The 26,756-nt window shown below is 37.4% G+C and overlaps 1 protein-coding gene across 10 annotated transcripts in view; it reads left to right on the top strand.

The window, feature by feature from the left end:
* The window catches only part of pax5 (paired box 5), a 56,835-nt gene that overhangs the window by 4,054 nt on the left and 26,025 nt on the right, over positions 1-26,756 (top strand). For 3 of the 10 annotated variants that reach the window (XM_051888654.1, XM_051888711.1, XM_051888673.1), the window contains exons 2-6: positions 5,220-5,385; positions 9,068-9,265; positions 10,255-10,319; positions 14,773-14,898; positions 25,174-25,355. In XM_051888654.1, the coding sequence (XP_051744614.1) occupies positions 5,220-5,385; positions 9,068-9,265; positions 10,255-10,319; positions 14,773-14,898; positions 25,174-25,355 (737 nt within the window). Of the gene's footprint in view, positions 1-44; positions 1,373-5,219; positions 5,386-9,067; positions 9,266-10,254; positions 10,320-14,772; positions 14,899-25,173; positions 25,356-26,756 lie in introns of those variants that run through there. The other 7 variants (XM_051888690.1, XM_051888707.1, XM_051888699.1 and 4 more) reach the window with 5 other exon arrangements.

Below are 26,756 nucleotides of genomic sequence, written 5' to 3' on the forward strand. Positions count from 1 at the left end.
GTTAGCCAATCGGTGTCGTCTTTATCTAAGCGCGACTCAGGGCGATTGTGACGGCAGAGGTGCAGTGCCCGGATAGGTAGACTTATTTTGATTGACAGTCTCGGTCGGGCTCGGTAGTAGATTCAGAGCGCTGTAGCATTGGCGCTGTCCACACGAGAGCAGGTTCTGAAACGCGCCGTGCGCTCGTGCAGTGTTTGCGCGGTAAGGACGGAGGCTCGACCACTGATTCTCACCGCCGGAGCAATCACGCTGGAAGAACACCGTTCGGCGGACATCAATTGCGACGAGAAAGACAAATTACACTACCGTATCAGTCATCTGAGACTTTCCGTGGATTTTTACGCGCGTGCTGGCTGGTTCAAAACTTGATAGGCTAAAGCCTGTTTTCTTCTTCACGACATTTTTTTGGACATTTTTTTTCAAGTTCAAATGCTTCGCGCAATGGCTATTTATCATTCTCTGTTTAACTTTGGCAAACATTTTGATTCGGGGTTCATACCATGTACTTTTTAATTTCATATATCCACGGTCGTATGTCTATTGTTTGGGGATCTTCGTGCTGTCGGAGTTATCTGCATATTTTCTTTTTTAAAAAGAGAGTTTTTAAAAACGATTTGAGCAATTAGAAGATCAAGATGCAAGGAAATCGCGTTCATGTGAAGATACGTTGAACATGAAGTAAATGTTTTGGTTTCTCAGAAACCTCACCAGGGTTTTACAGATCCCTGGGAGAGACGCGCTCTGACAGTGCGAGCCTCAGTCACAGTTCACGGGTCACGGTCACTGGAGCGAGGATGTCAAGATAGAGCTTGGAAACGAGACTTCTACATTTTTATCTAAAGCTTAAGAAGACTGTTCGGACTAATATTAAAATTGGTACATATCGCCAAGACTTTTCCTGAAATACCATTTTAATGAATCCCTACAGACGTCTGAGTTAGTTCACTCTGGATGTTGGGCCGCAGAAGCAGTTGTGTGACCCTGCAGGGTTGTCCCCTGACCGCCTGTTTGCTTATTTTTGTAGACTAAAAAATGATGGAACAGATACATGATTATTTATGAGTTAACTTTTTTTATTCCCCCCTCGAAAATCACAAAAACTACTTTTACTCTTGACCTTAGGCCTTAGGTCCTCAGGGTCAATTGTTTATTTTCCAACCAAAGTTTCTTTGGACTTCCAAACAGCTGAAAGAGTCGTTTCTGTGTTTAAAAGAGACATTTCCGAACAGAACGGACTGACTACATACGCACAAACCTTTAACAGAAAAAAAGAACAGGACATTAAAGACTTTTTGGTGGTTTTTCACGGAAATCCTGTCCTGCTAACCGATGGAAATTCACTGCAAACACGACCCGTTCGCAGCGATGCACAGTAAGTTCTCGGTAGTCTTTCACTAACTGCTTTCAAATGTTTGTTTTCGTTCAAAGTTCTCGGAATATTCTTTTTGTTTTTGGAATAGAATAACAAAATATATGCTACTCGGATTAAATCTAACGAAAGCAAAACACTATGTACATTAGCTGGTAAACTTTAAAAATGCAACTAAAAGACAATGTCTTAAATAAAGGTGAAGTTTTTGCTGTTTGGCCCGATTGTTTTGGCATTCTGCTCTTTATTAAGAACCGGACTGCTTTGTTAGAGCTTTAGCCTGCTTGACAATTCCTGGGGGAAAGAGAGGGGGGAAGAGACCGCGGCCAAGGCCAGCAGCCAGCGGACACAAACTGAACTTGAACCGCAGCTGAGGATATGGCAAACAGGCTCCGTAACCTTTAAATACATTTCTTGAGGGTAGCTGTAAACAGGCCACTTGTGAGGTTAAAAACGAAAGCTGAAGTTGCTCACTGTGGCGGAGAGATGTGTGGTCACTCATTCGTGACATGGCGGACACCGGTGGTCCCCCAAGATACCAGCGTTAAGGGCCCCTTTTCTCTTTCCCTCCTCTTTATTTTTTTATTCTTGTTGCCAAGGCACAAACAACAGCTTGTACACATTTGAATTGTCTGCAACACATTTTCATTATAAATTAGCATTTTCAATGTGCAAGACATCGGGTTTTTTTCATATGATTAGGTTATTTTAAATGTTTATTAATTATTTATGAAAAAAATTCAGCGTAGCTTCAATTTGTATAAGAAAAATGTTTGAAAAAAGAAAATTGCAATGTCTTTGTTACCAAAACCAAGCTGCCAATCACATATTATGCACCCTGAAAATGCAATTGTGATCTCTCTCTCTCTCCTCCTGTTCCTCTCTCGCTCATTCTTTCTTTCTCTCCCAGTCTTCTCTCTCATTGATGAATAAAACCTCAAAACTCAAATATGCGCGCACCCACCCACCCGTACACGCACACGCACATCTATGTGAAATGACATCTATTGGCATGGTGAATGAAACGGTGGATTAGATGTATACACATTTCAGAAGCTAGAACGAATCACGTTTCCTCTTCGCCACAATATCTCGACACAATCCGCGGGGTAAAACGATTACACCGAAAATGTCAAACGGTGTGAGCCTTAAGAACTGACTGTGCCACGAACCTGCGAGACTTTTAGGAAAGAAACTCCACTGATGTTGCAGAGAGAGGAAGATAACTTTATGATGTTTTATGATGTTTTAAACTCAGGCTACTTATCTTTCTCATGAATATTAATACGACTTTGCAGGTTTTAAATGATCATAAAAAGTGCGAACTCTCATACAATTTAAGTTACAATAGGGCCTATATTTAACACTCCCACTGGTGCAGTAAATTGTTACGGTTGTTATTAGGCCACCAGTTGGTCTATACATTGGTTAAAGTTTTATGCTAAATTGACACGAGCGATATATTTTGCATATGTTCATTTAAAAACGAAATCATACATATTCATTGTCTATCGAAAAATAACTAATTCGTTCTTATTTAGAAGGGAAGCATTGAAGTTTATGCTAAGAAATCTTTTTTTTTTTTTTTGCTGAAATTTCTGAAAAGTGTAATTTTGTTTGTGTGCTCAGAGTTTCTCTTGGTTGTTTGGTGTCGCTTGTTAAATTTTTTCTTTTCTTTTTACAATTTTACATTTTACGTAAATTAGACAAAAAAAATTCTTATTAGAAAATAAAATAAATAATAGGCTAAAAATATTAATCAGGCATTATCAGTGAGGCATTAATTACTAATAGGTTATGATAGGCTACGTGATTAATTTGAGTAAACTAGCATATATGACAAAATAAAAATTAATCTGTCATAAATAATATGATGTACATAGCCAACTCTAGTTTATAAACAAATATAGAATAATAATAAAAAAAACAACATCTCTTTAAAAACTTTTTTTTTTAAATTCAGCAAACATAGCTTATTGGATACTGTACTTTATATTAGTAGCCTATATGTTTAAACGTATTTTTTTTAATATACAAGATAAATCAAACTCCTTTTTTAATTTGAAAAAAAAAAAAAGTAAATATCTGTGATTTTATTTCCAAATGCTGCATTCATTTTCGAAAACAATGCATTTACCCAGCATGAATGAAGGTAGTCCCTTACTTTTTTTTTTTTTTCTTGAGTCTGTTTGTTAAAGCACGCCTGATGTCACGTCGCTTTGCTGGCGTTTGGTTCGCTCTGTTTGGAGCGGTTTAATCGGAGCGGCCGATAGCGGATCGTAATGGAGCAGCGTCTCTAATCGGGTTTATTTTCTGGATGGGGGAGCATGAATGTCTTTCAGCCGCTCCCGCTATTTCTAAACGGAACCTGCCTCGAAATCAATCAAAGCTCTAGGAACACTTCGATTTATAAGCCAGCAGTATTTGCAGAAGAAACGGGGAAAAGTCTTGGTCAGATCACATCTGAATAGCTTGTTTCGTTTAATCCCTACTGCAGCCTTTTCTCTCTCTATGACACGCACTTATATTCAAACAAACACACATACTCTCTCATACACACTTAAACACAAGCTTGCTCCATGAATATAATAATAATAGACTATGCTTTGGTCATAACCTAGCAGTAACTGTAAATCAGTGTTTAACTGGTAACTGGTTGCAGTTGAAAATGTTTCCACCTTTTTTTAACTAAAATGTTTGAAATTCAAGATAAACTGATCTAAAAACTCTCTAAAAAGTTATGCATTTTTAAAAACTTAAACCCTTAAGAATCATTTTATACTCAACTTTCAAATGTGTTTTTTTTTTATGTATTTCACCTTTTCTTTTGTAGTAGGACACAAATGCCATACTTTTTTTCACATTTAAACATTTAAGCAAAAAATGTTTTTTTTAATAATTATGCATTTGAGCATAAAAAAGTTAGCACGCCTAATTTTTAATGTACATCTTTTAAAAAAATCAATCGAGCTAGTTGACTCCATGACTTTGTCAGTTATGTTTTCAAATGATAAACTGTAACTGAGAGACACAAAAGAAGAAAGAATACAGAGAAAAAGAAACTGAAGCAAACTATTGATAGAAAGGAAAAAGAAAAAGGTCAAATGAAACTGAAAACGAAATGCATTTAAAGACTTACTAACAGAAGCCTGATAGGTCAAATCACTCAGTAAAGAAACTTCATGAAAAAGCAGCCCACTGCCTTGAGAGAATGAAAATGACATGTAGCTGGGTTTTAATTTTCTGTTAGCTGAACTTATATATTTAGTTACGAGGACACAAGGCCAGTTGGGTCTTTTTGATATTGCCTGTCCGGATGTATTTAAGATCCATTACCCTGTAGCTCGGATTAACAGATCCCCCAGTTCCTTTGTGTGTGTAAATGTGTGTTTGTGTGTTCCCCTTCTGAAGCAATCAGTATGTTAATATGACAGATTGACTGGATTACCACATAGACTTCTGTACTGAAATGATGATAAGATACTGAATTCTAATGAATATATATATACAGTACAAGAATGAAAGAAAATTGGTATCCAAAAGTCTAAGCCCACCAAGGAGGTCCAGCCCACCAACCACTGTGCAAAAAAAGACTCACAACCACAATTATAGACAATATACAAAAACAAACCTGAGTGAGGAGGTCATGTGCAATCCTTTAGGTGACCACCAGGGGCAGATATGATAAAAAGGAGAAGAAGAGACTGCATAATCGTAACCTTCAGGTCAAAGACACGCACACACACAGTGGGGTGGGACGGCAACACCTTTTGCCTGCTATGTGACAGCTTCTGTATTTAAAGAAGATATGATTTGCTCAGTGTCCTTTTATTGCTGTCTGTGTCCGCAGGGCATGGAGGGGTGAATCAGCTGGGTGGGGTGTTTGTAAACGGGCGGCCCTTGCCTGATGTGGTGAGGCAGAGGATAGTGGAGTTGGCCCATCAGGGTGTACGTCCATGTGACATCTCCCGCCAGCTCCGGGTCAGCCACGGCTGCGTCAGCAAGATACTGGGCAGGTGAGTTCTGCTTATTATAATAAAATGTGAAACAGAAGCATGTTTAAGGGTTAGTTCACCCAAAAATGAAATTTCTGTCATTAAGTACTCACCCTCATGTCGTTCCAAACCCGTAAGACCTTCGTTCATCTTCGAAACACAAATTAAGATATTTTTGATGAAATCCAACAGTTTTTTTTATCCTCAATTGAAAGCAACGAAATTACCACGTTCAAGGTCCAGAAAAGTAGTAAAAACATCGTTAAAATGATCAATGTGACTACAGTGGTTCAACCTTAATGTTATGAAGCAACGAGAACAAAAAACAAAAATAACGATTTTATTCAACAAATTCGTCTCTCCCCTGTCAGTCTCCTATGCCATTTTCGTTGCAGTGCTTCCAGGTTCTACGTCAGAACGCCGACTCAGTATTGGCTGGCTGGCACAGGAGTTGGCCAATACTGAGCCGGCGTTCGGATGTAAACACGGAAGCGGTGAACTGCGTTCACTGCATCAACTGCGTACGAGTCTGACAGGGTAGAGAAGAAATTGTTGAATAAAGTCATTATTTTTGTTTGTTTTTGCGTCGCTTCATAACATTAAGGTTGAACCACTATAGTCACATGGACTATTTTAACGATGTCTTTAATACCTTTCTGAGCCTTGAATGACAGTAATTACATTGCTTTCTATGGGGGATAAAAAAAACCTTGGATTTCATCAAGAATATCTTCTCAAAAATATCCGAAGATGAATGAAGGTCTTACGGGTTTGAAACGACATGAGGGTGAGTAATTAATGACAGAAATGTCATTTTTGGGTGAACTAAATCTTTAAAAAATCTCATATCACTAGCAAAATAGTACCAAAAAATACCATGGTACTAACATATTTTCCTAGAGATTTTTGCATGTAACATTTTACAAAAGAAAAATGTATATATCCATCATTCAGTATCATAGTAGCACCACAGTATTTGTGTGAAAACATTGACAAATACACTACCATTAAAAAGTTTGGGGTCAGTACGATCTGTTTTGAAATAAATTAATTCTTTTATTCAGCAAGGATGCATTAAATTGATCAAATGTGACAGTAAAGACATTTATAATGATAGAAAATATTTCTATTTCAAACAAATGCTGTTTTTTTTTTTTTTTTTTACTTTCTAGTCCTCAAACAACCCTGAAATAAAATGTGTGTTTAATAAAAAAAATATTAAGCAGCACAACCTTTTTCAACATTGATAATAAGCATCAAATCAACATATTAGAATGATTGGCTGCTAAAAATTCAACTTTGCCATCACATGAATAAATGAAATGATAAGATATATTCAAATAAAAAAAGAGTCTATTATTATTCACAATATTACTGTTTTACAGTATTTTTGATTAAATAAATGCAGCCTTGGTGAGTATAAGATACTTAAAAAGACAGCAGCGTAGAACTTTAAGCAACTGACTTCTCAAACTGTAAACATATAGATTAGCATTTGAGCTGTACAATATTACAATAGAGTGAATGAGTCTCACAACTATTGGCAAACATATGACTAGACAAGCTAGAGCTCTCATGTGTCAGTATAGGGATGAAATGACAGTTTCTTGAGATATTATGTGATTATTTCATATGACAATGTATTGGCGAATAAAATTCGGACCCCGTGGATTAGTTCCCACACACAGAGTTTGCCTAGTCCCAGACCAAAAGGGATTTTGAATGGAGAATCTCTATTGCCTGTGCTATTTTATCCAGAACTAGGCTTAATCTTTGCCTGGGAAACCAGCTTAATGTCCTCAATTGCATTCAAACAGTGGGGCCAGTATCTGTTTGCGGTCTTGCTTTTAAATGCCTTCCAACCCTCCTTTTATTCGTTCATCAAGTCAACTTGTACTTAATCCATAATAAATATCAATTTCTAAAATATCCATACACTGATGAATGCTGGCCGTACGGCTGATATTCCCTCTGCCGTTGGTTCAACTTGAGGCTGACTCAGCGCTTCCTTTCAAAGAAGACACGTTGAAATTCAAAAATTCTGAAATCTCGCACCGAAGCCAAAGTCAAAGCGCCGTCTTTTCTTTCTGTCTTTCTGGGACAAAAAAGAAAAGATTCATCACATTTTACATTTGCATCAAAATGACACTGGCACCATACGTCTCCCGAGGAGGGAGGGATGGCTGGAAGGACAGAGAAAGGGAGAGAGAGAGGAGGAAAGAGAGAAGGAGAGAGAGAAGAGGGAGGAAGGGGTTAAGGGGGAGGACAGAATTTGAATGGATAAAGGTGTGGATTAGTGCTAGAGCCTTTAGCTATATCAAAAAAATGTGTTTCGCATTGTTCTCCTTTGCCTCAACCCTCTTCCCCCAGCCCCGGTCCAACTCACTCAACCGTTACTGCAGCGCTCTGTGTGTGTGTGTGTGTGTGTGTGTGTGGGGTAATATCTTCCCTCCCTCTTACTGCTCAGGCAGAAAACACACTAATATGTGGGCTGCAAGTGAGGTTTGAGTAAATAAGGCATAGAACTAACTCAACTCTCTTGTTAATGAGGGAATTTTCTGCATGCTCATTTTGGTGTACTTTTCATAGCTGTGCTGTATATGGGCTGTGATTTTGGTTTATGTTTGTGTGTTGGGCCTTAACTAAATATAGCCATGCAAGATGAAGCGGAGCACCTAAAACCCCCTTAACCCTGGTAAAATCCCTGTAATGCATAGCCTGGCTTGCATTATAATATATATGAGACACCAATGTTCAATAAATATATTAATATTAATAATCTAAGATCACATTCATTTATTAATAATAATAATCAGATTTCATATTTTCAAATGGTTAATAAATGTATATAATATTATTAATAATTAATTAATATTATCATATATCACTAATACCATACATTGCAGTTCAAAAGTTTGAGTTGCGGTAAGATTTTTTTTTTTTTTTGTAAGAAATTAATACTTTTATTGAGCAAGGATGCATTAAACTAAACAAAAGAGAGTAAAACCATTTATAATGTTACAAAAGATTTCTATTTCAATTAAATGCTGTTGTTTTGAACTTTATTTATTCATCAAAGAATCAGTTTCCACAAAAATATTAAGCAGCGAAGCTATTTTCAGCATTTATAATAATAAGAAATGTTTCTTGAGCACTAATATGCATATTAGAATATAATAATAATAATGTATTAATATTAATCATTTAAAAGAATGATTATACACCATCTCATTTTCAATATATAAATGTATTCAATAAATGTATTAATATTAATTAATTAATATTAAAATGATATAATAATTTATTAATATTACTAATTTAAACTAATGATTATTCCATCACGATTTGCTCAAATATAGGCTGTTTACGCTTAATTTAGATGCATTAATATAGAATGTGCGGACACAGGTGTGCATTTATCTGCATCTCATCCAATCAGAATTTAGTCCAGGATGTGTTTTAGAATTCTTGTGTGTGGCTAAAAAAGCTTTTATGTTATTATATAATGTGATTTTTGTCAATAGGCTGAACAGATTGATTATTTATTGCAGAAAGGTATGTGTCTTCTGTGTCTGTGTTACTAGTGATCTACTGTGCATTGACCGCAAGGCATTACAGACCTACAATGCCCGATAAGCATATGTTCTAACTCTCTGTTTATCTTGCCTGGTGAAATACAGCTCTCTATCTATCTGCTCCACAGGTACTATGAGACAGGCAGCATCAGACCAGGGGTGATCGGAGGCTCCAAACCAAAGGTTGCTACACCCAAAGTTGTCGACAAAATCGCTGATTACAAACGCCAAAACCCCACCATGTTTGCCTGGGAGATCCGAGACAGACTGCTGGCAGAGAGAGTGTGTGACAATGACAGCGTGCCCAGTGTCAGCTCAATCAACAGGTGTGTGTGTGGACTGTTAAAATATTTTCAACTCGAGACAAAAATATCTGTGTACTTGAGTGTCAATTTGATTTTATTCATCAGTAATTAACTTTGATTTCCTTAAAATGTAAGGGAATACTTAAGATTTAACCTTTTAAGATTTTATTGGGTTGAAATTGTTTAAAGTGTATTTTTCCAAATGTGTTTTTGCCATTGCTTCACTTTCATAACATGCATAAAGTGTGTTTGTGTACATACGTTACTGTTCAAAACTTTAAGGTCAGAAAGATTTGTTTTTTATTTGGAAGAAATTAATACTTTTATTGGGCAAGGATGCATTAAACTGAACAAAATTGAAAGTAAATAGTAATAATATTTTACATTACTGGTTACTGTTTACAATATTACTGTGTTTTTGATCAAATAAATGCAGCCTTAGTGAGCATAAGACTTCTTTCAAAATTTTTTTTATAATTTATTACCGTACCCAATGTATATGTGTACAAACCATTAAATTTTTGAGAACAAGTTGATCAGTATAGAAACGGGATGGAGCAATGCATGGAGAAGAGATACAAAGAATGGAGGGAGAGAGAGGGGGGATAGAGGAAAACAACAGGACTGAGTCAGTGGAGTAAAAAGGAACACATATTCATGAGCAGTGTCCAGCTCACTGGTTCAACAGCATGTGTACAATGACAACCTTTCTCAGAGAGAGAGAAAGAGTGAGTAAGAGAGAAAGAGTGAGTAAGAGAGAGAGAGAGAGGGGGACGAAGAGCAGAGGGGAAAGGTGCTTTGCTTGAGCAGCCATGCAGGAAGTGTGAGACTCTGCTGCCATGTCAGCCTGCATGAGCCACTTCACACACACACACATTTCACGTGCTTGCATACTTATATTAAAGCATGTATATATACAGTACCCACACACTCCTACACATAGCACCTTGCATGGTAAACATTAAACACACCATAATGTCTAATTCCTGTTTGCTCTTTCTTTGCCGCAGGATCATTCGCACTAAAGTCCAGCAACCACCTGGCCAATCAGGAGCTGTCTCCGCCCATAACTTAGGTAAGAGTCAACTTCACATGTACTTTTGTCATATTTCAAATTCCTCACAGTGCAGAACTTTAGTCTTTGGTAGGATTGAATCATATTTGGATTTTAAAAATATAGAGAAATGTAGCTTCTGAAAAAAAAGTACAAACAAATTCAAGTTTGACGTCAGTTTTTAGGGGTTCAAGCGTGTAGCGCTGAAACCCTATAGTAATTGTTAAAATTTCAAAGGATCAGCATTCTTCACTAAAAGCGATTGGGCAGACCAAACCGTAAGTCGTAGAGACTTGAAACTTTGAGGGCTGGTAGTACTCACACCATCTACATCATCACCAAGACTCGCCCTGATCGGCCTGATGGGGGTGCTACAGCAGTCAAAAGTATGAAATGGCTCATAATTCCTAAACCATTAGGCGTAGGCGCAATTGTCTTATATCGTTGGAATCCTTGGCGAAATTTGGATTGGAAAATCTGCTGTATTTTGGATTTCTTTAAAAAAAAAAATACTTTTGCGAACTAGTCCTAGGTTTTTGACTCGATCGGAACCGAACCAGTGCATTTTTAATTCATTATTAATTTATTCTCTGGAGTCTGACTGTCAATAGTTATCAAAAAAAAGAAGTTGAAATTCCGATTCACGGTCTCTAAGGGCCGCCAAAACATTCAAAGTGGGTGGAACCACTTGTACTAAAATGGCTATAACTCGTGAACGGAATAAGATATTTTCACCAAACCGCTCATTCTGCGATCGTGTGAAAAAGGATGTGCCGACTGGCCACTTGGTGGCGCTATAACAGCAAAAAAAACCATGAAAACGACTATAACTACTTCACCATTACTCCGATCGACTTGAAAACTGGCATGCAGTGTCTTTGTCCGAGGTGCCATAACTGTCTATGAGGACACTGAAATAAAAAAAACATGTTTGTCATCGGCCAATGAAGTTTGAGCAGCTATCAGACAAGGTTAACGGAAGCCGATTAGAACAAAACTCGCTAGGCCTGTTTGACTCATGGCCCTAGAGGCCTGTGAGAAATTTGAAAGAAATCGGCCACCGGGGACCTGCCTTCGCATTTTTCACATGCGTAAAGGACTGTGTATCACACGATTTTTCGCTCATGCCCACGACATTTGTATCACACGGTAGAACTCTTCATTCTGAGCAACCTTGTCTCTAGGACCGCCGCTGTCCATCGAATCGTTCATTAAATATTGGTGATTATTTCAAAAACCAACTTTGGCGAACTAGTCCAGTGGTTTTACCTCCATAAAACCACTGCTGCACAATTCTTGTGACTCTCTAGGTCAATAGCTATCAAAAAAATTTTGAACTTTGGCCCAGCTAGGAATAGCTATAGAAGGGTCATTAAAAAAAAACAGGCGTGGCCAAGTCTACCCAAAAGCCTATCGTTCCTAAACGAAAACTTAAAACTTTGCATCATTACATGAGCACATACGGCACATGATTCTAAAGAAGCTGTCTTTTCCTTCTATGATATAAGTGGTTAAATGTTGAATGTGCATAAAGGCCTTAAACCGCTTGAACCCCAATAATTGCTGCTCGCAGCTATATATTTTTAGTTTGTTTTTGAAAGAAATTTATGCTTTTATTCATCAAGGATGCATTAAATTGATCAAAAGTTTCATTAAGTACATTTATAATGTTATAATAGAATCCTTAAAAACAATGTATCAGTTTCCGCAAAAATATTAAAGGGTTAATTCACCCAAAAATTCTGTCATTATTACTCACCCTCATGTTGTTCCAAACCTGTAATACTTTCGTTCTTCTTCAGAACACAAATGAAGATCTTTTTGATAAAATCTAAGAGCTTTCTGTCCCTCCATAAACAGCTATGAAACTACCACTTTGACACTTCAAAAAGTGTATAAAGAGATCGTAAAACGAATCCATATAAATGAAGTGGTTTAGTCCAAATTTTCTGATGAGACTCGATCGCTTTATGATGAACAGATTGAATTTAGGCTTTTATTCACATATAAACATTGTTCAGTGAACATAAACAGAAGCGCAACCGCAACACACGGGAAAGAACCTCATTGGTTCTTGCATGCGCACGCAAACTTGCTTGAGCTTCCGTTCACCACAACTGATGTGTGAGTTGATGAATGTTTATATGTGAATATAAGCCTAAATTCAAATTGTTCATCATATAAAGTGATCAAGTCTCTTCAGAAAATTTGGACTAAACCACTCAATTCATGAGTTTAGTCCTCTAAATGCAGATTGGACAAGATAAGCATTAAAAATCCCAGTAGTTTGCAGTTAGAAAGCAAAAAAATGAATTTGGAAAGCATAGGCAATATGGTAAAATAAAGTGAAATTAGTTAGATAGCAGACTTGTCAAATCTGAGCGCAGTATGAGACATTGTTGAAACACCAGAGGAGATGCATGTGAGATCATGTGAGATCTCAGGAGAAGAAATCTGAGAATCAAACAACCTATAAGCAAAAGTATCAATTTACATTTAATTTCATTTATTTCCTGAAGGTTTCAACATACCAGTTACCCTATGAAACTTATCTAGGCAGTGTCGTATCCACCATAGACATTGAGAGGGACTGAGATTTGAGATTTTGAAACATTTACATTTAGATCTCCTCAATCTTCAACGTTTGATTACATTCTTGAATCTAGGACAGGTTTCTGACACTCAAAAAATGCCGCCCCCAAAAACCAAAGGGGAATCTCTAAAAATCAGACCAGTTTAAGAGGGAAAACTCCCATTGGCAGTTAATAAAGTATTGAACTGTGTTTGTCTCACTGTCAGTAATCTTCATAATCGCACACCTCCGCTTAATCTAAATTAATTTCACACGCACAACGCTCGCCAATTCTCTGTCTCCTTCAGATTATGATGATAAATAGTTCTCATACTCAGGCGGAAAATTGAAATTTAGGGATTTTGAATATAAAGCGCTCGCTTCGGGTTTCTATTCCTTGACGTGAGGGGGAAAAAAGTGCGAAAGAATAAGAGAATCAGATAATTGAAACGATAAATCAGGAGTAAAAAATGGATGGATATGCATTCATTACATTTTCCACCTGGTTAGCAAACGAGAGCGGCGGGCGAGCAAAGGCGTTTATCTTTTCTCCGAGCGATTTGTTTTTCTTTTTTCCCACCTTCTCCATTTTAGCACAGTCTGTTGGGATGTGGGATTAGCCTCATCTCTACACCTTAGTGTCCCCTTGGGGCCACTGTACTGTCACTCAGGCTGTACGTCAGCTGACAGGAAGTGAGATAAAGAGGAGAGAGAGAGAATGAAGGGTTGACAGAAAGAAGACTTTGTGGCCTCGTCCCCTACTGCCAAGACCTCACAGACAGCCAGACATGTCGAAAAGCTGTTAGCTTGTTAGCATCTTATCCTTGGGCGGCAGCACGTTGCCAGAATAGAGTGACAGCAGGTTTTGGTGAAAGGTCTTTAGCAGGAAAAACGCTGGGCCAAGAACCACGAGAGGAAAAACAACAACCCAAAAACATACACATCAACAAAAGACAGTGGGCTGGGAGCTTTAACCAAGCAGAGGCTAGAATCACATACAACCTAATACTGTCCAGAGATATTTACACAGCCACACACTTTCTCATCCCATGCATTACCTAGAAATCCAACCTATGACTAAAATGGACTAAAAATGGAAGATGATACTGCAGGTTACTGAGCAATTTATGTATTAGGGTCGATAACATGATGCTCTTTTTCTTCTGGATCTATTAATTTATTTAATTTAAAATCCGAATTTAACATTTTGATATATTTTTGAGGCATAAAGTAAAAATGTTAGGGAGGCACAACTGTCCTGATATCATAATAAAGGAAAAAAAAAAAACTCTTTCTTGAAAAGAAAGCTTTATTTAAAGAATAGTTCACCCAAAAATGAAAAAATCTGTCATAATTTATTCACCCTCATGTCGTTCCAAACCTGTATGCATTTCTTTTTTGTGTGGAACACAAAAAAATATATTTTGAAGAATGTTGGCTTCTAACAAAATGGATTCACAGGTTTTTAATATTTGAAAAAGATTACTTTTTATGTATACTTTTGTCTGACAAATCAAAGTAAAAAAAATCAAAAAATTCCAACTTGCAGAAAAAAATAAAAAAATGATATAATTAGAGAGGACACTTGCAGTTTAATAAATCCCTTCAAATATTAGTTAATTTGACTTTTTTTTTTTTTAAATAACAAAGCAAGATTAGTTTGGGTTGTTAAATGCTATTAATTAACTGATAAATCATAATATTTGAAAAAAAAAAAAAAAGTTTGTTAGTATAATGAAAATAATGATTAAAATATGTACATATATTCAATGTGTAAGCATTGTAAACTAGATTTTCGAAAGATTTTTCTATATCATGGACAGTATATTCTTTCCCATGTCCTGTCAGAGCAGTGAGCGCAAAGACATCTGTGGTCTTCAAAACCTCTCTGTAACTTTCTAGCCTCTACAGTGGCAGTGACCCAGGTATCCGCAGTAACCAGTGACGCTGCAGGCTCCTCCTACTCTATCAGTGGAATTCTGGGAATTAGTTCACCTGCCGATGCAAGCAAGCGGAAGAGAGACGAAAGTAAGTCAATGTGTTTGCTTTGTTTTCGGGAACAGAAAATCTACTCCAAACTCACTCTAAACTTAGCTTAAAGTATTATTCATGCTGTTGCACCACAGAGGGAGTTCATTTCATGCAGGACATTTAGTAACTAATGAGACATTTTGTATACCAGCAATTCCAGAACAAAAAATCAATTACACTGTGCATTCAGCCTTCTTTCTTTCTTTCTTTCTTTCTTTACTATGCACAACGTCACACACATGCATCTCAATGCACACACATGCACACAAGCACACACAGAGCACAGATGGAAGTTGCTGAACATTGACAGATGCATCAGAGTAGGAGGGGGATTGGACACCGCTGGCACGTCTTAGATAAACATCTCTATCCAGGGGAGGCACAGCGTGTGCATGTGGATGTGCATGTGTGTGTGTTTGCACACATGTGTCTATTAAAAAGCCATTGCTTGGCAGACCCCTGCAGTACATGAGGGAACTCCAGATGTCACCCACATACACTCACACACAGTATGGCTTATGAAACACCAGACATCAACAATAGAACAATCCTTTCCATTTAGTCTGTTTAGTACAGTTTCATTTTGCTGTTTAGCAATAATATATATGTAAATATAAAGAATAAATGTTTTGACAGACAATATATGATGCTCTGATACTTAAGGTAAAATTAAAAAACTGCATAAACTAGAGATGCAATGAAATGTAATATAACTTTGTAAGCTTAGCTGAACACACACACACACACACACACACACACACACAGGTTTGTTTTGCTATCTTAGTGAGGACATTTCATAGGCATAATGGTTTTTATACTGTACAAACTGTACATTCTATCCCCCTACACTACCTCTACCCCTAAACCTACCCATCACAGAAAACATTCTGCATTTTTAATAAAACATTGTTTATGTTTTTAAAGCTATTTTAAATATGAGGACTCATGAAATGTCCTCATATTTCATGTTTACGTTGTAATACCAGTGTAATACCCATGTCATTATACAAATTTGTGTCCTCATAAATCATGAAAACAAGTGACACACACACACACACACACACACACACACACACACACACACACACATCAACGTTCATCCAAGCTCCAATTAGGCCGACGTCTGCCACTTTAATTAATGCAACACATCACATCCAGCAGGGAGGGAGGGGCGATTAAATGAATTTGTGTGTTTAATTGACGTGGTGAAACTGCGGGTGGTCAGTGCTGTGATGTTTTGCAGCGCGTGTGAGTATGTCTGCACGCTTGCTGCGAGGGACGTTCTCATGGGTTTGCTGAAGGCATAAAGTAACAAGAGAGATAGTTTTGCCAGCTAGTAGCCTACTTTAAATTAGCATGCAAATTTAAAGAAGCATAAGGCACCTGTTAAGGAGTGTGGTCACGATTTTGTGAAAATTAGAAAGAGTAGGATGGACAAAAATAGTGATTTGGTTTTTGTTTTGTTTTTTTACACTATCGCTAGGACCCATTTCTCAATACTTGCATCACTTTTTCAAAACTCTTCACAAACTGAGCATATCTTCAATGACAGCATCTTTCAAATGACATGAATTCATTTCTCACTCAGACACAAACACCACCAAAAGTCCTACCAAAATTGGCCTGTACCTACAGCACAATTGAAATACATTCCATTAAAGCTATCAAAACAATTAGATGTAGCTGAACACCTACACAGGTGTTAGTCTTTCAATTTCATTACCATCTATAAAAAAGGGGAAAACTTAAGAATAATTTTATACTGTAATGTGTGGCAGATTTTCCCCTACGCACCTGGCTTAAGTTTACCTGGGGCGTCTCCAGTCAACACCTGAGCATCTACAGTAATATTTATACTCTGTGTCTACAGTCGACAACTGGCTTTGAGTCGGTCGACGTCTTGACCTGTTTGAACACTAGCACTTGGGAATAAGATCTTTAGTGTTCCCTAACTTGCTGTGCAGCAAAAACCCTTTCAGACTCCAGACAATGCCTTTGAATATGCTTTAATCACGGCCAGAGGACCTTGTATCAATCACATAGAATATAGGATAGAAGCATGGCAAAGCATTCTACAATATGATTGGTTCAAACCCTTCTGTTACTAGGTAAAAGCAAATTTAGATCTGCCCAAATCATGGGTTTATTAGTTTGTTGACTACTCAATATGTCATGAGGCTATTATATTTAGATAGTTGTCTAGCCTTGCCCCTAAGTTTCATTTCCCTTTTGTTATGTTCAGACATGACTTTGGTCCAAGGTGTGGGGACATTTAGGTTTCAAAAGCATATAAATAAAATTAGATACAAAATTTCCATCACAAATGCAAACATTGATCATGTAAAATATACTGCAGTGAATTCTAAACAGTAGAGAGCTGTCATTCTTGTTTGTAAATATTTTTTACAGAATAAATCATTGTGTAATGTTACCTGTTGTTAGTGTTTTTAGGTCATTGAGTGACAAAGTGAAGAATAAGAATGAGTTGATTTGAGACATGTATGTATGTAAGTTTTGAGATTTGAGACATGTATGTATGTTTTGTAGTTTTAGTGTATTCTGAATGTGAAATTTACAGCTGTGCCAAGATGAAAGTTGGTAAAGAGAACAGTGTGAAGAGTATGAAAAAGTGAACAGTAACAAATAATCTAGCTCTTCATGTCAACTAATTAGTTTATATTCTTAAAATCAAAAGATCAATCTTTTACTCTATTGTTTCTTAAGTACATTCTAACCTATGACTAGTGCTGTCCTTCCTGCAGATGTCCCTGTTATGCTGAACTAACTCACTTAAAGGGATAATACACCAAAAAAGAAATATTTTGAAGAATGTTGATAACTGTACAGTTTCTGTTCCCATTGACTTCCATTGTACTGTTTGACCATATAGTGGAAGTCAATGGGAACCAATTCGGTTTAGTTTAGAACAATATGAGGTTGAGTAAATGATGACAGAATTTTCATTTTTGGGTGGACTATCCCTTTAATGGCATAGTAGCTATGTTGTTCATTTTTAAAATCAATAATTTCGTAATGCACCAATAGTGTTTTCTGAGCCGCTTCAGCAGTGGCGCACCTCCGCAGAATCACAGCAAAAGAAATCATATTTTAACTGAGAAGATTTAAGTTTTCTGTCTGTATTGAATGTGATGCAATGACAAAACATGTATCCCGAAAACAGATTAAATCTCAATTGAGATGCAAGCTGCATGCAAAAACAAACGCAACTAGTGCCCTCCACAATTAATCTTATGAGCCGGTTCTTTTTAGTGAATCAAAAATATATAGTCTAACCAGTGCAAATGGATCCTGAAGCGAATGAGTCTTATGAGCTGGTTCTTTTTAATGAATCAAAAACATACAGTGCAACCAGTGCAAATGGATCCTGAAGCAAATGAGTCTTATGAGCCGGTTATTTTTAATAAATCAAAAACAGCTTGACCAGTGTAGACAAATTCCTCCATCAAATGACTCTTAAAAAGTCGGTTCTTTTTAATGAGTCAAAAACATACAGCGCAACCAGTGTAAACGGATCCTGAAGTGAATGAGCTTCATGAATCGGTTCTTTTTAATGAGTCAAAAACAGCGTGACCAACGTAGACAAATTCATGCATCAAATGACTCTTATAAGCTGGTTCTTTTTAGTGAATCAAAAACATATAGCGCAACCAGTGTAAATGATTCCTGAAGGGAATGAGTCTTATGAGCCGGTTCTTTTTAATGAATCAAAAACATATGGTGCAACCAGTGTAAATGAATCCTGAAGGGAATGAGTCTTATGAGCCGGTTCTTTTTAATGAATCAAAAACATATAGCGCAACCAGTGTAAATGAATCCTGAAGGGAATGAGTCTTATTAGCCGGTTCTTTTTAATGAATCAAAAACATATAGCGCAACCAGTGTAAATGAATCCTGAAGGGAATGAGTCTTATGAGCCGGTTATTTTTAATGAATCAAAAACATACAGTGCAACCAGTTTACGTAAATGGATCCTGAAGCGAATGAGTCTTATGAGCTGGTTATTTTTAATGAATCAAAAACAGCGTGACCAGTGTAGACAAATTCCTTCATCAGATGACTCTTATAAGCCGGTTCTTTTTAGTGAATCAAAAACATACAACACACCCAGTGTAAACGGATCCTGAAGTGAATGAGCTTCATGAACCGGTTCTTTTTAATGAATCAAAAACAGCGTGACCAGTGTAGACAAATTCCTGCATCAAATGATTCTTATAAGCTGGTTCTTTTTAGTGAATCAAAAACATACAGCGTGACCAGTGTAAATCGATCCTGAAGCAAATGCATCTTATAAGCCTGTTCTTTTTAGTGAATCAAAAACACTCAGCACAACCAGTGTAGATGATTCCTAAAGCAAATGAGTCTTATGAGCCGGTTCTTTTTAGTGAATCAAAAACGCAGCGCAATCAGTGTGGCTCAGTTCCGAAAATAATTGACTTTTGTTAGCCGGTTGTTTTAATGAATAATTTTAATGAATAAAAGACGAGTTACTCAATTAGTCTGAAACACTGCCCTGTATAATATACAGTATTAGCAGAGAGAGAATTTCTTTCATGTTTGCGAAATATACCAAAATGAATTTCAGTCTAACTTAGAGTGAATCAGCATTGAATTGAGAAATTTCCCAGTCCTAAGAAAGCAAAAGCGAGAAATTAAATAAAGATGTTTTTCATATACTTCGACAAATTGTGTCTATGTAATACTAGGAATTTCTATGCTGAGTGGTAATGCTTTCAAAAGGGAGAAGGAGACAAAATGCATGTTTAGTGAAGCAAGACACTATGATTTCCAGCTGCACATAAGCAGGAAAGGAAATAACAGAGGGTTTGGATGGCTTAGTGTGTGTGTGAGTGTGTGTGTGTGTGTGTTGTGTATATGTGTTTGGGGAAAGCCTACTGATGCCCTTTGACCCAAGGGAAGTGATCTGAAAGAGAGAACTTGACTCGTGGGGCCTCTAGAACAGAAGCATTGTGTCTGCCCATTCTCTCTGAACGGACGAGGAATGGACAAGGGGAGGAGTGGAGGAAAGGAGAAATAGAATAAAGAAAGACAGGAGGCCTGTGGTACGGGGCAGAGGGGTCGGACAATGTTCTCTTTGCCCCCTGAAACAATAAAGAAACCTTCCTTTAATGTAAAAACTTCAAAAAGTGATTAAAAAAAATGTAAAACAGAAAAATTATACAAATGTATAGTTGTTATTCTGTTAAATTTACCAAACCAGACCTGGATGTTTGCATCGGCAGTGGACATCATCAGGACAGACATGATTTCCTCTGCCGTTTAATATGTTCACTTGTCCAGTTTCATTTCAGTCACTTTTATCTCATTCATTCTGTGGAATATTCTGAATGGAAGATAGGGGAAATTTTTAATAAGGTGGGGGGATTGTGAAAGAAAGGGTGAGCGAGTGAGAGAGAGGGAGGATAGGGGATAGATGATAACACTGGGATTTGTTAAAGGTTGGTATCCCCCTTTCAGAGACTTATACTTTGATCTGTCAAGGTTGGCACACTCGCACACACACACACACACACACACACACACACACACACACACACACACTAAGTGCATCAAGTGCACAAGGAATCCACCGAGCAGTTTTCTCTTCCCCAAAAAACCTTCAACCTCACCCCTGAGAGAAGAGAGAGGAAAACAGAAAGAGACAGAGGGGGCACAACGGTGATCTCATTGTTGCTATTGTCTCTGATTTAAAGCAAGGAAGATGCCTCTCCTCCGTTCTCCTTCTGTGTGTGTGTGTGTGTGTGTGTGTGTGTGTGTGTGTGTGTGTGTGTGTGTGAATAGTGGGGTTAACCCTGAATGCAGCTGGGCTGTATTGTGTCTGGTTACAGAGAGTGGTTCCCTATAGCAGGTTCAGAGGCTGAAAGACAAAAGGCCAGAGAAACACCGGCCAACATCTGAATACCTCAGACCAATAATTCTGTTTGTGTGTGTGTGGGTTTGTAGGGTTTGAAACTTAACGTGAGGAAGGCTGGTTAACCGTGATGCTAGTATTGTGTGTTTGTTTAAATTTGGTGAAAAATAGCTTTATTGGCGACCTCTCTTCTTTCTGTCTCTCTTTTGCTGTGATATGGCTGAGTGGGCTTCAAGATGTGTCCGAAATTGCATTTCACACATGGTGGCTGACACTGTGAAGGAGTTACACACATAACATACACGCGAACAGTCACAGATAAACACGCATCTATGTAATAATAACAACTAAAAAAAGTCCATAACATTGTTTTGACACTCATTAGTTATGTTTTAAGTGATTCTAGAAAGATATGGATGTCTGTGGAGGCTGGAAGCTCTAGATTAAGAGGAAACAATAAGCATGTACGTTCTTAAAGTCCCCCTGAAATCAAAATTTAAGTTTTTTTAGCCTTTAGTATGAATGTGTTAGCCTTAAGGTTATTAATAAGCTGGTGTGCTCCAAAACATTTAGGAGATATAATCATTCAAAATTTATGGTCTCTCACTTCCGCTAAAATGGATCACGGATTTTAATGACATCACCGTGGACTTAAGCTTCTGTCCAATCAAATGCTCTTTAGAATCTGAAGTCCCACCCCCTCCTACACTATAAACAGACGCTGAAGCTGTGGCTGAAATCGGTCATTTATTCACACATTTACTAGTTTCTACATGGTGAATGGCACATAGTGCACTATACAGAGGATAGGGAACGATTCAGACAGTGTAAATATGCTTTCCATTGACACAAATAAAGTCCGTTTTCGCGTTAGTGTCACGTGAACCCCACAGCACAAGCACAGTCTGCTCCGGTCCAGAGACACGAAAGCACAGAGCGGATCATACACGCGAGTCGGCACAGACCACAAAATGTTTGGACATACTAATTTTACAAATAATGCTATATTTTAAAGCAATATGGAGCTGTGATCTAGGCGAAACGCTATTGGCTATTTTTTTTTTAAAAAGGGGAGGAGCTTCTAGATATATCCCACCCTGTCTTCCTGTTTCATTGGAAATTACGTCAACAAGTGAATACAGCTTTGAGTTCCAAGGCACTTCAGTGGGCCTTTAAGGTGCAGTCACATTTACTTTTGTTTAGCAAATTTTTGCAGGTGAAATCCAGTGATTTCAATAGGAATCCATGTGTTTGGGGATTTCGAATGAGGTCAAAAGATTTCCCCATGCAGATTTTGTAATGAGTTCAAGTCGGCCATGTTGACCAACAGAAAGCTGCTTGGTTTGAAAGTGACTTCTGTGTGAGCTGTGCCTTACATAGTGACACTATTGACATTTTTTGCTTGCGAAATTCTGGTGAAATTTCGCTAATATGGCTGCATTTTTATGTTTCAGTGGGGTTGAAATCTAAGACTTAGTCTTGAAAAAAATATTTATAATAAAAATATAATATAATATAATATTTACCTGCACTATTTCTAGGTCATTAAACAAATAAGATAATTTGTGCTGTCGACCCACAAAACTTCTCTGTACAAAAGGTCAGATTTCCTTCCGCTAAAGCACAAGATGCTCTTTGGATTATTCTCAAATCATGTTGGATAACATGATCATCAGGTTTAACTGTTATCCTGTTATCCTTTCACTGAAGGAAAAGGGGATAACCCAATTACAAAGAAATTATGAATTTCATGTAAATTCAACATTTATCTGATAATATAATTTGTAATAAAGCAATGTTGTATGAAATTAGAAAGCTAAATAAATGCATTTTCACTAGTGATCTCAGATGTTTTGTTTCCTACTGATGCATAAATAAACAACTATGTGCACAAATGTAAGCACACAAACACTCCAGAGAGCTGCGGTTTACAAACAGCCTTTTTTCTTTAAACCAAGATATGTGCACTGATGCACACTTTCAGACATCTTTTGTGTGTGTGTGTGTGTGTGCGCAGTCAGTGGACAGTCTTTGAGAAGAGTGGAAAGCAATAAACCTGCTGAAATGGTGCCATCTCACAGACATGATTGATCAATTGAATTCTATCAGACACACTGACCGCTGGGATTAAGAGGGTCAAAACACTGGAGATCATACACTCTCTGTGTGTTCTGTGTGTGTGTAGAGAGAGAGCATTTAAGTAAGTCCTGGCATTGAGGTGTATTAGAGACACATGGGACCTTCACGCCATCAGCGAGTCAGTGACTAGGAGATCTTTCTTTTAAATAACCGCAGATGGCAGTAAACTGGATCTGAATTCACATTCAAATGGATCGATTTCTGTGTTCAAATGAAGGAGGAAAAAGGAATGTTAGGATAGCTGCTTTGTCTGCCTGTAATTTTATCCTTCTATCCCTCCATCTCTTTCTCTCTCTCTCTCTCTTTCTCGTCTTATGGGGATTGCTCTGGCCTCTGACTCTAACTCCCTAGAATAACCTCTCAGAGGCATTTTCAAGAAATGAATTGGCTCTATATCAGGGATTTTCGTTTCTATTCTTCTTTTTTCATCCCTCTCTCTCTCCCTCTTTTTCTCTCCCTGTAATCATTTGAGGGCTGTAGCTTTCTCAGCTCTTATAATTGTCTCTTCAGAAACTCAACAGCCCAGTAATAACTGACTCACGCGCTGCCTTAACACTCGCTCAGAGAGGAGGACGCAAGTCCAGGAATCTGTGTTTGTGTGACTGTATGTGTGCTTGAGTCTCTGTGTGATGGTTTCTATAAAAGTTAAAGTACCCAACTTTATCATCATAATGACAAATAGAAATAAATCGCTATTATTATTTATATCCCAGCATGTAATTAGGAACGAGTCAGGCTATATAGCAGGCAAAAAACTGAAGTGAAATGAGTAGCATGTCCAAATTTGCAGTATTCATAAAACACTAGGTGAAAGTACCTGAATGACTTATTGTGGTGATATTCTGTTGTGCTCATCCAATGGACACTTTATTATCCCATGAGGCCATGGGAGAGAAGTTGTGAATGGCAAAGCGACTGACACCGTAGGTCACATGACAACGCTAACATGGTGAATGTAGTAGGCTACTTGGTTACACTTTATTTTTACAGTACGTGTACTTACAGTGTACTTACCCAAGAAAGTACTGGTAATATAGGGTAACTACATTGGTTAAGGTTAGGTTTAAGGGTTGGTTCATGGTTAGTACCTAGTTATAACCCAGTTATTGTAATTGCTATAATAAGTACACATGAGGAACACTACTGTAAAATAAAGTGCTACTGGCTACTTTTTTAATGGTCAAAAAGTAAGTTAATTTAGGTACATGTAGTATGTACTACATACAGAGTATACAATTTAGGATGCAGCTACAGAGCTTCAGATCCCCACTATTGTTATAACAAATGAGATTCAAGTGGTTGACTTGTAAGAAGGTTTGGTAATATTATTTAACTCAACAGTTAAAGGGATAGTTCACCCAAAAAAGAACTCTGTCATTTACTCACCCTGTATGGCGTTCCAAACCTATGTGACATTCTTTCTCCTGTGAAACACAAAATAAAACATTGTTTTAATTATTTACACAAAATTAAATAATATTTTCACACTTTTTGCATAATTTGACAAAATGACATTTTGATTGGATACGATGCCAATAAAAATATTCTTTTCAATGTATGTGCTTACCTTCATTATTCTTGGTTTTCTTCACACATCATGTCTCATATCTCAAGCATGTTTTTTATTGACACTGTTGTTTCCTTGAAAAAAAAAAAAAAAAAAAAACTTTATTAAGAGCAGAATTGTTCGGTGTGGTGGAAATGACGTCAAAACTAAGGGACAACTGTAATTTTTTAAAAATATTTTCAGAAATTATTCAACTTTTGTTTAGATTATCATAGTTCTAAAATTTTTATAATATTTTTTATGATGAATTTTCATTTTTATTATATTATTGTAAGTCTGGGCTGGGGACAAGACTCCAACAATATAATCTAAACATAAAAGCTATTTGAGCAAAATAAAAATGATAGCAAAAAGAAATGATAAAAGGATCCTTTAAAGAAAAGTTGAAATCTCTTGGTTTAAATAAAAATCAAACCCTGGCACATAAAAGTGCCTGAAGTTAAAGAAGCACCCATATTTTAACATTATGAATTAACAATAAACAAAATAATGATGAATTCATGTATAGAAGCTTCTAGTTTGTTTATTGTTATTATTCAGTACATCCAACACCTGGGCTTGTGCTTAATATTATTCTTAAATGTCGTACTTTTGTAAATGTTACTTACTATAATGTATATGTTACTATAATGTATATTATAACTATTTCATGAAATATGTGTGAATCTCTCTCCAGCTCTACAGGATTCTCCTTTGGCGAACGGCCACGCCCATTCAGGGCGGGACTTCCTGCGGAAGCAGATGCGAGGAGAGCTCTTTACACCGCAGCAGCTCGAGGTATTGGACCATGTCTTTGATCGACAGCCCTATCCCGACATTTACCCCGTCCCTGACAGCATCAGCTACAAGCCCGCCCAGGTAAGGGCTGGGGGGTAGGGGCGTGTATCCTGCCATGGTGGTTGTGTGCACCTCCTCTGAAAAACTCACGCTTGCCCTTGCCTGGCTGCTAGTATTGCTTGACCCTGTCCCAACCCTGCTGTTGACCTATGCACCCCCACACTAAACCTAATGCTGACCTTTCACCTCTCTAAGCTAATGCTGGGGCCTTGACCCCTCTGGTGCTGATGTGTCCTCTATAGAGTTTTTGGCTGAGGTTAAGTCCCAGAACTGCGTAGAGGTTTAGGGTTAAGTAGCAAACACTTGTTCATTAGTTTACAAAAGTTACTCACACACATGGCATAATGTTTATATGTCCGCATCAGATGCATTCAGCAATTATTATTATCAAAAAACATCTTATACTGTATGATTTACACAAAAAATGTGTAAAAATTGTACAACATCTTGTCACTGTGTCAGTACCCTTAAAAGGACATCTTTGTACCTTTTTTTTTTTTTTTACCTCCAAAAGGTGCATATTAGTAACTTAGAGTAGCAATACATACCTTAAGGTACTACTATGAACATTTTAGGGGTAAATAAGGTACAAAGATGTCCTATTAAGGGTACTGCCCCAATGACAAGCTGTTGTACCCCTAAAGGTACAATTTTTTTCTGAGAGTGATTAGGAAAGGTTTCATAAATTTTCAGTTTTTATTTTGTTTATATTATAGCTTTTAGAGCTTTTAGGGTTATCAGACACTTTATTTCTCTTAACTGCTGTTCATGTCACACCCCCTTTTTAAAACAGAAAACAGTCACTCAAGTTTAGAGTGATGTGAGGGAGGGTACATGGCGACAATATTTTCAGTTTAAAGCAAATGATCTGCGAAAGGCGTGACTCGACTGGACTGGCCAAATTGTGAATGGAATATTTCTGCCACAGCATTTTAGACAAACACTTTTTACCATTTTTGGAGAGGGGAATCCCTTTGGATCAAAATGGGCCTGTTGCCTCCATTCTGGTCAGTGCTGGGATTGTGTAAATGCCAACATTTTGAGAAATGCTAACACATAGCAGATAAGATGCAAAAGTACAACTGCATGCACATACAAATGATCACATGTTCCATAAAAACTGTCCACAAGAATAGTCAGTCAAAGATGTCACTCAAAAGTCAAATGCTATCACCCCCACATTCATTCAGGCACACACACAAGGCCAGTGTCAGAGTTCTATAGACTTGTCTGAAAGACCCCATAATTCCTCTGTCCATTTCGCCACTGAGCACTGAGGCTGGCAGGGTCAAAGGCTGCTGAGCAGGGCATTAACCCTAGGGTCAATCCACATCCCCTGGGTGTGTGTGAGTCAGGTTTGTTGTGGCACAAATGATCAGAAAAACTGAGAACTGGGAATTTTGAGCTGTCTCTTTTTTTGGA

This window comes from Ctenopharyngodon idella, chromosome 1 (genome assembly GCF_019924925.1).
Source record: "Ctenopharyngodon idella isolate HZGC_01 chromosome 1, HZGC01, whole genome shotgun sequence".
NCBI lineage: Eukaryota > Metazoa > Chordata > Actinopteri > Cypriniformes > Xenocyprididae > Ctenopharyngodon > Ctenopharyngodon idella.